This window comes from Pleurodeles waltl, chromosome 2_1, assembly GCF_031143425.1.
Source record: "Pleurodeles waltl isolate 20211129_DDA chromosome 2_1, aPleWal1.hap1.20221129, whole genome shotgun sequence".
Lineage (NCBI taxonomy): Eukaryota > Metazoa > Chordata > Amphibia > Caudata > Salamandridae > Pleurodeles > Pleurodeles waltl.
This window is the reverse complement of record NC_090438.1, coordinates 639,857,813-639,870,657: the sequence shown is the minus strand read 5'-3', so window position 1 is coordinate 639,870,657 and position 12,845 is coordinate 639,857,813. Positions and strand designations below refer to the sequence as shown.

At 39.5% G+C, this 12,845-nt stretch overlaps 1 protein-coding gene across 1 annotated transcript in view; it reads right to left on the bottom strand.

The window, feature by feature from the left end:
• PKD1L1 (polycystin 1 like 1, transient receptor potential channel interacting) overlaps window positions 1-12,845 on the bottom strand; it is a 1,079,023-nt gene that overhangs the window by 743,436 nt on the left and 322,742 nt on the right. Inside the window, exon 16 of the mRNA XM_069216140.1 lies at window positions 7,454-7,573. Within this exon, the coding sequence (XP_069072241.1) occupies window positions 7,454-7,573 (120 nt within the window). The remainder of the gene's footprint in view (window positions 1-7,453; window positions 7,574-12,845) is intronic.

Sequence of the window (12,845 nt, the reverse complement as noted above, 5' to 3'; positions counted from 1 at the left end):
TCCCAACCCCCCACCACGGCTGCCATGCCGCCCCTTTTCTCTCCAGCAAGCTGCGCCTGGAGGTCTAATCATTGTTGCTTAAACCTTGGAGAGCCACATCCTGATTGAGAGTGAGAGAGGGTCAGGGAACTGCTCAGGATTCCTCATTGTCTACTGGGTAGGACTGGCCACATGGTGTAGATTGACATTGTCAATGGATACCAAGAGGTTTTCTCTGGAACCGGTCAACAGCTGTAGAATGACAGTTCCAGTACCGTATATTCCCAAGACTGGAACCGGTGCTCTATATGATGTGCCAATTTTTTCTTTCTTTGCACCAATCTTTTAACGCACTAGGTCCCCAAACTTTGGAATCCAGTCTATTCCTGTTTTTGATGTGTCCCTCATTCCCAAAGCGGTGGCAGATGCCAATTAATTGTCATCATGGAACTGTTGTAATTCCTTTAAGACAGTGACAAGTTCATTTATGTCAAAGGGTGTGTCTGCCACCACAACGTCAGGGCCATCAAGATCTGGGACATACAAATGTATCCCAAAAAGGACCTCATATGGGGAAAGCCCGATAGGGACCTTCTGAGGAGAATAATGAGTGTTCTCTGGGTGCCATAGAGGCAATTAAGCCAACTAAGACTCTGTTTTTCTGCTCCATTACCGAATTTTCCTCAGGATGATGAGAAATGGAGTAGGACCCCAATCGTAGCCATTTTGTCCCTTAATGTCCTTGAGGCAAAGGCAGCGCCTTGGTCCGAATGGAACACACAACTGCATATGTACCAATGAAGAGTTGCAAGTCTTTAATAAACAGTTTGAGCGTCAGCTGATCATTGTGGCCATACCCCTAGGAACCTAGAGCAAGAATCAACAGCGACTCAAATATATTTGTAAGCACCATCAGGTTTTAGGAGACAGCAAGGGTCCAGGTACACATTGTAAAGGTTTATTGGAAATAAGAAGGGGGCAGTTCAGCAGTGGGGGTTTTGTGGTGGACCCTCTTATTTGTTGGCAGATGTCACAGCAAAGGGCATACTGTCTGGTCTGTTTGTATAGATCCGGCCACCTATAGCGTTTTGCAATAGTGACATTGTAGCTGCCACACCTACAAAGGCAGATGCAACCCCCTCACATGCTGCTTTAATTAATTCTTGTCTTTGGTCTTGGTTGGGGATCACATGACCACCCACCCATCGTTCATTACACCACTCATTGCTGAACAAGCAGCAGAGTACTGTTGTTTTGTACCTACTGCGAGTTGTGCTGAACCATCGGTGAAAATGATAATCTGATATTGGTCAAGTGGCAAATTGTTAGCAGGCATTGGGTATTCTAGTTCATATTGTAAGAACTCTTGTGTCCGTAGGGAAAAAAAACAGTCAGCATCAGTGGCTGTCAGAGAGGTGGTCCATTGTATCCAACGTGGATGTAATGCTTTTGATTTTGGAATGCTGGCTTTGGTAATAACTTCAAGAGCTTGTATCGGGGTCACGACCACAATGTGTTTCTCCTGGACCAAAGGTCTCACTTTGATGACAGCCATCTGAACAGCAGTTAAAATCTTTTCAGTGGGAGTAAAACATTGTTCAGACATGGATTATAAACGTGATTTATATGCTATTGGGACAGTAACACCTTCGTTGAATGTTATATTGGTGAACCTGATGGCACCAGCAATTACCCTAATGACCAAATTTGTTCTATTGGCCCGTATATGTAAGTGTTTTGCCTCCAGCATGTCTTGTTATAAAGCTCTGAGTATGCATGTATGCTCCACTGTCAAGAATTTACTTGTGAAATCTGGAAGTATTAGATTGCACAGTGATTCTATGCACTGTACATAATCTGGAATATAAATTCTGCAACTATTTAAAAAGCCCAATAATGATTTCAGCTTTTGTATTGAGTTTGGTGGCTGTATTTGTGCACACTTTTCTAAGAAGTGTGGTGCTAGGCTCTTTCCTTCATCTGATAACTCTTATCCCAAAAACAGGACACTGAGGAAGGCAATTTTTGTTTTCTTGAAATTCAATTTGTAGTCAAATTCTGCAAAACCCACCACGAAACAGTCCACCCTTCTTAGGTGCTGGACCAGGTCATCGTCCGTCAAGTAAATATCATCAACATAGACAATGCCTCAGATTCAATCTCGTGCAATATAGAAGTTATACTGAAAACAGTCCAGGATTGTTCTTATACCCTTGTGGGAATTGTGAAAATGTATTTTGCGAGCCTAATGAGCTGAAGGCTGTTAATTAGATACTGTGGTAATGGAGTAGATCTTATTGGTATTATGCAGTAGCAGGAATCCCATTCCTAACCTATACGATGGCGATACAGTGCGGGCCTGTCCCAAAGCCCAATCTATTGCATAGGCTATTCGTACATCCTTAGGAACAAGAGGTGGGAAAGAAGGCATAATAACCTCTTCCCCGAATGGAAGGCTGCAGGCAAATTCTGGTGGCCAATCCTTTTCTACCAATGGAATATCATAGCATAATGTAAATTTTTCACAGAATATTACTTTAATTGTGCACTCAATGTCTCCTTAGAGTTGCAATTTCAGTCTGTAAACTCTGTCAAGGGGAAGATACGTGTTGCTGCAGTTTCGACTTCTAAATAGTTGTTAGTTGTCGTCACATCCAGAAGCTCTTGACGATTCCGGCGAACTATTGTGACCTCTGCCGTGCTGTCTAGCAGTCAGTGCCCACTTCCTGTTTTTTTTAATTAAAGATCTCAACATGCGTAGCCTTTTGGGCCGAAATAGTTGCCACTTTTTCTTTTTAAACTGTGCTTTCTGTTGAGGAGGTTTCTCCTCTTTTTTAGTGGAAGTTTCAGTTGAGCGTTGTGAATCTTTTCTTTGTGTCACATACACGTTTTGTTGTTTGGAAAGCCCTCTTCTCTCCATGCGTTTGTCCAGTGAGTCCTGAAACAAGATTGGTGAGTGTCAATATATTGGTTTCTATCAGGAGTTTTCAGATTTTCTTTCTTTCTAAGATTATATAGCATTTTTCAGAGGTCTCCAGATGCAGAGATTCTCCTCTTTGTTTAACATTATCTTTATTTTGGTTTTGTTTATTGCAGCTTTTTTCTTTTTAGAACCCTCATCCACTTGCTTGGTACAATCCTTATTGGATGTACCTCGTAGTTGGGGTTTATTAGGTCTGGCCCACAGACTAACCTGACCTATACTACTATAGGGCTCAGCAATAATCTTTGGCAGCTCACGTTCTTAGTCCTGTACATGAACATCCCTGAGCAGATGGCATGCTGCCAAAGCAACAGCTTCTCCTTCAAGATTGCTTAAAATTATTGAGGACACTGTGGTAAAAGTGCCTATTAATTGCATCTCCAAATCCAGAGCTGGGGCAGCCCCATACTCCTCTTGAATTTGTTTCAACACGTTAAGTAAATTTGCATGTGTTGATGTACCATGTGTAGTAGTATAGAGAGCAGAAAAAACTGTCCCCCCATGTAATGCAGTTTCCTACTAAGGGAACCCTTCCAAACAGCAAGCACATTGTGAGAATTTGGTATTGATCTTGGGGTCCTGTATGGGGAAACACTACTTCCAAAGTACTTATTTTCTGTGCTACCCAAAATGGAATTTGTTCATGTTTAGAGGGAACTTTACCCATTGAGTGTACTGTTGTGGGGTTGATCCCTGCGGTTGCCACATGGTTGCACTGGAGCAGCTCTTGGCGGGCGCTGTTTACCATCTGCTTTACAAATTTAATTAAGTGTCTATAAATTTTTACTAAATTAGTGTATAGGGGCGTATTTCTGCTACAGTCATTGTATCTATCTTTGGATGTGGTGTATACGTGGACAATTCTGGCCACTTTGGTCCTTCATTACTTAGTGGACCTAGTGTAACATTCTGTTGGATATGTGGTATGGTGCCATCAAGCCAATTGTGGTGTTCTTGACAAGAAAGGGGTATTTCTAAATATGCATGTGGTCTGTATTGTGCAGGTATATTTGCTGGGTTGTAATGATGAAATGTATGTGTTCCCATCTGCTGCTGGAAAGGTGACCCATGAATAACAAATTTCTGTTCTGTAAGCTGTGTATGTGTCAACCATGAAGGTTACTTCTCTTCCCTCCTAGGTGAGGCCATGTTGCAATAAATGCGTTTTGAAGGGAAGTTTCATATTAGCAGCAATTGCGACCCTATTGCAGTCTGCCCAATGTAATAATGCAATACCTTGTTCAGAGACAGAAATACCAAATGGGGAGAACCCTTTTCAAAAGTTCAAGCTTGAGCAACCTGCAGCCAAAAGTAGGTACTACCTACTTGGCTGAGGAGGATGCCCCTAATACAACAGAAGCCTCCGTATTTGGTAATCAGGGTGTCTATACACGTAGCGAGACAGAGATTTGTAAAATCAGTGCTTAACCAATGCTGGTGGCACCAAGTCACGAGACTCTCACCAAAATGAAGAAACTGCTGAGTTGTGAGTGGCAGCCGCACAGAGTATGGGGGACTGTGTCTGATCCCAGACCGCGTGGCAGCTGTCAGCCTAACACTTTCAGCTAGCTAGCAGCACCTCACAGAATACCGTTGGTAAAAGTGATTTGTGGTAGCCAAACGTATGACACTCAGACTCCTCAGGGAAGTCATGGTGGAAACAGATCATGCCCCGTTCTCTCAGTTAAACTAGTATCATACATGCAATTACAAGCAAAAGTATATCTTTGTTCAACAGGATTTTGTGAAGCAAATGCATTCTACGTAAAAAGGCATGAAGTGCAATTACAAGGATGATGAACCCAGAAACTATTACAATGGTGACCAAGAAAGTGAAACATAGAAACAGTCCCACCATATTTGTCACAACAGTATTACCAATATTCCTACACCCACTACTAAGATTCCAACATGAGAGCAAATAGCATTGATAGCCCTAATCCACCCATCTAGTCCCTGGAGTGTAGCATGAGTGCCATACCCATGCTGGAGGTAAAGGAGAGGTCTTGTTAGTCTGCTGGAAATCCTCATCTACGCCAAGTTTCTGCTATAAACTGTTAAGGCGACGGGAAGCATAATATGGCGATCTAACTGGAATGTCCCCTCTAAGGATATTAAGGCAGCCTGATGTTTTATAATAAACCTTATGTTATTCTATGAACTGCCCTGAGGTGACAATTCATCTCTTTCTGTGTAAGGAAGGCACTGTACTCTCTGAGCTGGAAATACCCAGGAACCTATCATATGTAGCAAGCATGAAATATTGTGCAAAGCAATGAATAATAAATTCCTGCAGAGAAGGGCAATGGATAAGAATAATTAAATATCACCACTAAAATGATGCCTCACTAAAATAATAAAAGGAATAAAATGCCAAGTGACTCAGTGAAGGGTCACAGGCCTCAGGCAAACTAAAACAAGCAAAAGAAGTGTAAGTATGTGCCTAACAACTAACCTCACAACAACAGTTGTTCCCAGCTTTAATTTATTTTCCACAATGGAAGTTGAAAACATCAAAGGCAACATTAAGCAGACAATGCCTGGAATTTCTTTGCCTGCAAGAGCAGTTAAAAACTTCATCCCCAACCACACAGACATTATCAAAACGTATTTCCAACAGCAGGTATGCCTCATTTGGGGAGGGTGAAATGCAAAACTGTGTGAAAAAATTGTGGACAATGGCTATACTAAAACAAATTGCAATGAAGAGGACTCAGCAATTTATAGACCCATTGCCAGGCCCCCACTTCTTGCCAAGGAGATGGAAAATGTAGTGGCAGCTCAGATCTGTATCCATATTCAGTAAGTTATGTAGCTTGGGGGGTATGCATTCTGGTTCTCATTCAAATCAGAGATAGAACAGAGAACACTTGTTTGAGGAGACAGATCAAGGGAGGGCAGATCAACTTGGACTGCTCACCCTAGGCCATTGTGTGTTCCTGGGAAGGCTGAACATGGTGGTAGGAGTGAACGCTAACCCACTGCACCAGTTTTTCTCTTTTCTGGAAGACATTCTATCCCAGTTGAAGAGCAGGGAATATGGCAGCACATTCAGTAGAGATGCGCTCTGGAACTCAACAAAGTTTACCCTAGCCTCGTCTCAAGTTTAATGTGCGTACGTATCCCCTGCATGACCTACAGGTTAATTAAGGCATATTTTTTTATTTGCATGCAACGATAGTGACATTATCTTTCAAACTGCAAGCACACTAAGGATGATACACAAATATATTTTACTGCATGAAAAAACAAGATGGTTCCGCATGGATACACTGCCCAAATTAAAGGCCTCTACCACATATCCTTGTTGGCGACATTGGCATCAACATTGGCTAAGAAACACTTTTGTTTAGCCCATATCATGATGAGCAAACTAATCAAACTGGGATCTCTTGTTTCCACTTCTGAGGGCAGTCCATGCCAGATTACATTTGTTTATGGTGGGGAGGGTGGCAGGGAGAAGTAGAATACAACTGCTATTCCAAGACCCATTTTGTGGCTCTGACACTGATTATTACACATTGTTTTGCTGATGGCCCCTGAAACATTACATAAATGATGGTGAGAGTGGCTGTAAGGTCTGCTTTGGTTGATCACTCTTTAAAAGAAATTGTTTCATAGTCTACTTTATGCATACAAGAAGAATTTACACTGTTAACCCTGGTCTGTAGGACCCTTAATTCATACTATCCAAATCATTTGATAGAAGGTTTCCGGGTCTATGTACCAGAAAGAGATCTCCGATGGAAGGATTTGAATCTCTTGGTGGTTCCATGGTTCAGAAGAAGTATATTCAGCGGTCTTCATCTCCAGGTTCAAGTGACAAATAATTTAGCATCCTTTCAAACGCAGTTGAAAGCACAGCTCTTCTACTGACAATGTATTACAAATTTAAGTTGTTAGAAACCCTGGATATCAGTCTTGCATTAGGAACTAAAGAAATATCTTTGGACTTGGTTACAAGACTGCATGGCCCTGTCAGCAAATGGTACACACGACTTTGTCCACTGATTTACGTACCACCACTATATGCCTCATTGGATAATAAGTCCTGATTTATTGTGCAAATAGACTCCTGCTTTGAAGGCCACTGAAAATCATTTTGCTATTATCTCTTACTTTTCAATACATATGATAACTCTTTAAAAAAATATTGCCTGATCTCATACTTGGTGGATCTAACCAAATGTGTTGGCACACACACCACAACACTCTAGTGTTCTGATTATGTACATGCAAATTACCTTTTGCCTCTATCAAACTATAGTGGGAAATCAGAAATAAAAATCTGTTTAGTGTTCGTCTCAATGCAGGTAAACTCTCATAAACAAATGATTATTCATCATCATTTCTTTTGTTGAATAGCTGTCTGGTTAGTGTGATTGATAATGCATTAGCAAAGAATGTATGATTAAAACAAAACAGTTACTCAAACTTTTCATTATCCCCAGCCTCAACAAGACTACAGAATGATGAAGTAACAGAACATACACTTAATAGGACATATGACTGGCACTATCATCCAGAATGTACAGTTTCCCACTCTGTTCTTTGCTGTAACGGAAACATTGTGAGGTCTGACAGTTGAAAATGTGTGGGTAACATCTGGACCTGAAAGAAAACAACAAAGACATGTTACTTTGAATGGTTTCTTTAACATACCAGATAAACGCTGAGGGTTATTATACTCATAAACCGGCATCCAAGACTAGTCCTAAGTGTACAAGTTCCTTCAGCCATCAGTTTTTTTGTGGCTCATTTTCTACCAATGGTGAAGGTTAAAAATAAAAATGTTCACAAACTGACTACAGTTAAAGCAAGTTTATAAATAATGGCTTTTCAATTATGTTTACCCTCATAACAGTTACTTCCATTAGGTACTAGGGTGTCAATGCTTTATACACCTTTAATAAGAGCTGTGACTAGTCAGTATAACCATCCCTTAATTTAATGGTACTCAATTTAAAAGTGGACTTCAACTTGTCAGTATTGGAACTAGAGATCTACACATCAGTACTTGTCAGCAGAACGTGTTTTTTGCCACCATTTACTATTGCAATAAAACAAATACTGGTAACTGAATATCAAATTAAGCACTGATGAAGACAACCAATCTACTAGGGTGCTTATTCATCCTTTACAGTCATCCAATTCACTTTGACAATAGCTTACATATTATTTTAAAAGTATGTACCAAGATAGGTAGAAATGTATTATTCTTCTAAGGAAATTTGTTTTTAGCAAACAGATAGAGCCTCATTACGAGTCTGGCAGTCACTACACTGCCAGACTCGTGGAGGATGGTCAGACCACCACCAATGCGGCGGTCTGACTGTCACATTACAACCCTGGCGGTCGTGCCAGCAAGGGACCATCTCCTAATCCACCAGGACAGTACTGCAAGCAGCACCTCATTTGCCACCAAACTTACCACCATGAAAAGGCTGGGTGAGAACGGGTGTAGGTGGCCCCTGTACCTGGCAAGGGCAGTGCAGGGGCCCCCTTGGCCAGCACCCTCTCAATGTTTACTGTCTGGTTTGCAGACAGTGAACATTGCAAGGCTACAGCATTTCCGCCGGCTCGATTACGAGCCGGAGACAATGCTGTAGCCTGTTTCCCACTAGGCCAGCGGGTGGATATTCAGGTTTCCGTCTGTTGACCTAGCAGGAGACTAAATAACTCCTGTGGGCAGGTCACCTTGTCTGGAGTTTGACAGACGACGTTTTGCGTCCGCCAAACTCAAAATCGGGCCCATAGTTGGTGAAAATGCTTTTTGGAGGAGTCTTCTTATTTTCATCCAAATGTTTATAATCTGAGACATACACATTTAATTTAATTTCATCAAAGGTTTCAAAGAACCAATATTTAATAGAGGAATTGTGATATCACCTGCATAAGCTGAATGTTTGACCTCCTACTTGCTGTTTTTTTTATTTGCTTCTATGAAACTGAGAACAAATAATAAGGGAGATAAGCAACAACCTTGACATGGAAATGAAATAAAGGCTAACATGTTAAGAGAAAAAAAAATGAAATCTTTGCTACTGAATTGCTATACAATAATTGTATTATATTAATAAATACATCTAAGGCCAACTCCAAACTGTTCTAAGAATTTAAATAAAAATTGACAACTCACCCATCAAATGTTTTCTCACTCATAGCAGTTGTCGCCAAGAGAAACGAAAGATGGAGCTCCAAAAATGATGTGTATGTAAGTAGTAGCACAATCAGAATACACACTGCCATTAACAAATACTGGCTGTGAGGCTTTATCAAAAATGGAATAAATGATTATCCGAGATGCTAAAGCCCTGGCAACAATTGTAAAAGCACTGTTTGAAAGTTATACAAACCGCACTTACAAAATTGGTGCTCATTATCCTTTTTTCGAAATTAGTGTAGGAGATAAAAAAATTATCTCTTTGTACTCTCAAAAGTTATACATAATTAAAATAATTGGGGTAGTCTGGATACAAAAATATTACCATAGAAGAAGTAAAAAATCAATTGAGAACCAATAAAGTCCAGTGACTTCCCCTTTTTAAGAGTTAATAGCTCTTTCTAGCTCATCCAAACAAGCCGCAGTTTTTAAAAATATGGATACGTTGATCACTTTAGCAAATTGTTTGAAAATACTGATGCATTTTTTCTTGATAGATATATTGTTCTACAAAACAACTCAAATACTTTAGAATTATTGATATACAAATCTGATTTATCATTCACCAACACTTAATTTTAGTACAATTCTGGTCTACATTTAAAGTAATTACATTTTACAGGCCTTATCCTGAACTCCATAATATTGGTCTTTAATCATTATTTAATATCTCACATTAACTAAATTTTAGCTTTAAATGGTGTGAAGCGCTGGTATATTTATGGTTGTAATATGAATGTTACATGGATTTTAACCATTCCGAACACTTCAAAGTAATTTATTTTCTGACAAATATTCAATAAATTCTCTTTAAAAAGCTTCATATTTGTATTTGTATTTATAAAGCGCATTCCGGCCTAGGCATCAAAGCGCTCAGAAGGGGAAGTGAGGTGCCGAAGAGCAAAGGAAAGTTCAGAGGGAATTAACGTGGAAAGAGCCAGGTTTTAACTTTTAACTATCCTCCTAAAGGCCAGAAAGATTTGTTCCTTCCTAATAAACAGGGGGAGTGAATTCCAACACTTGGCCGCAGCCACCGTAAATACTTTATGACCACACTTATTTAACTTTATACTGTAGGTGCGGGGGACCTGAATACGGAATATTCCCATCAAACAAAGTTGCCGATTAGGTCTGTACCAGCATAACCGAAACAAATATTTAGAACCATTTCCATATACTGCTTTATAGGTCAAGCATAAAGTCTTAAAGGTAATGTGTTTAGCCACTGATAGCCAATGCAGTTGTTTTAGACTACTACTGGCTGAGGCCGAATGAGGAAGATTTAATATAGCCCGGGCAGCAGTGTTCTGAATCAGCTGAAGCTTATTCAGTGATGTCTTATCCAGATTAAGCATCAAAGCATTGCAATAATCCAATTTAGAAATTACCAATGCTAAGGTTTCTGTAACTTTCCATTTCCTTTGTAAATAAGGGAAAATCTTTTTCAGCATCCAAAAGCTGGTTTTAACAATATAATTAACATGCAACTTAAAGGAGAGAGAATTGTCAAAAGTAACGCCTACATTTTTTGTGGCAGTAATAGGAGCCGGGAGAGTTCCACAATCTATCTGCCACCAGCGAGAGTTCCACAATTCCTTTCCAGATCCAAAGCATAAAATTTCAGTTTTGTCACCATTTAATTTAAGCCAATTTAGACTCATCCATCTGTTGACTTCTCGCATACATTCATTAAAGCAGTCTGCCACTTCCTCACAATTCTTATAGACTGGGATGATCAGTTGGGTATCATCAGCATAGGGAGTCGGCATGAAGCCATAAGTGCGGATCAGTCTGGCTAAAGGGGCAACGTACAAATTAAATAGGGTGGGGCTAAATGATGATCCCTGAGGGACACCACAAGGTAAGTGGTATGCAGGGGACTTAAAGTCACCACAGCTTACCGTAATCAACCTGTCTTTCAAGAAGGATTCCAACGTCTTCAAAGCAACATCTCTAATCCCTGCTTGATGTAAGCGGGATATCACAATCTGAGGAGAAATAGTATTGAACGCCGCAGATAGGTCCAATAGGACTAATATAGCCCCTTGTCCTTCATCCACCATTTGCGAATCAGATCAGATGTGGTAATAAGCGCTGATTCCGTGCTATGTGCCCAGTTATTAGAAATTACAACTGTCATTGTGTAGCTGAATGGAATCCATCAACATGTTAGTTCATATTATTTCACAGATGTAATAAATGCCTTCATGTCATTTACCAAACTATTTTTCACTCTTCTCAATCTATTTTCCTAACGTTTGTGGAATAAAATTAAAACTAGAATATACCTATATTAAAGAAAAAAACAACTGAACTCAATCTTCTGTTACCAAGTTTTGCCTGAAACAATCAGATTTTTGGTCGCACAATTTGGACTCTGAACCTCTTGCAAGATAAGGTGGTCTCCAAGAGACCTTACTGTCGCTTTTAAGGAAGTCCTACATGAGTCCAACTGGCTCTAGGTCAAAAAAGAGACATCCTAAAATATATTTATACTTTGCTTATAGGTATTCTATTTTCACGAGTTTCTAAATTTAACCTAGCTCATTCCTCCATTATTAGGAACAGAACCATGTATTGGAAATCCTAGCATGATACTTTTTCTTGGGTACACCTGAACTAAAGTTGACTGCTTTATGTCATTTCTTGATTTCACATCAAGAATTACAAGCCTCCATCATCTACCAAACCAACATCATTGAAAATATATACTATTTGATTTGCAATTGATAACTGTTTGGCAAATGAGAGGGATAATTTGTTACCTTATCACACTGAATTCTAGAGAGAGGACAACATTAGAACTAAGGTGGGAAGTATAACTGAACATTTATTAGTTTACAGTTGTCTGGAACAACATATACCAGGGTTCATACATTTTAATATCGGTCTCAAATACTTGGGCCAGATTTAGAACTCAGCAGATGGGTTGCTCCGTCACAACAGTGACTGATATCCAGTCCGCTGAAATCTAAATCCCATTCTATCCAATGGGATTGAGATTTCAGTGGACGGGATATCAGTCATGGTTGTGATGGAGTAACCTGTCCGCCGGGTTCCAAATCAGGTCCTTTGTCTTTATTTTATGTGCACAAATAAACTTTTATTGCCTCTTTCAAATTTACAAAAAATGAACACTGTTTAACATAAATGTTGATATTACCACTCTGAAATGGGGTACGTTACTACATTTTATTTTATTAAGAATAAAAGAAAATTTGGGGAAAATGATAGGGAGGAACATTAGCATTAACAAATTTGTGTCAATATCTTTTTGGCTTCCTTAGTGACATCTGCCATTAGCTTAAAAATTATAAATTTACTAATTTTTCAAGAACCATCCAGGAAAGTGCTTCCTATTTGAGAGACTCTCAAAAGGTAGATTTAGTTTCTGGTGGAACTTTGCATGTTTAGAGTTGGTATAATTTATCCTAGCTTCCAGTAGCAGGGTTTCATTCCATATTACATAGACAAAATGTGTTAACTGTATTAAATGTTTGGGTTACCAAATCTCCATGACAGCATGTATAACAATGTTAATCTTGTATACTATGTTTGAGATTCTTTTCATATTCAATTTGTCCAACAGTCACACTACTGCATAGATTCTCCATATTCTTTGTCTCTTCCCCTCTTATTTCTTACTTCCATGCTATTATTATAGTTTATGATTAGTATGTATACATTTGAGATTATGAGTGTTATAGAATACTCCCATAT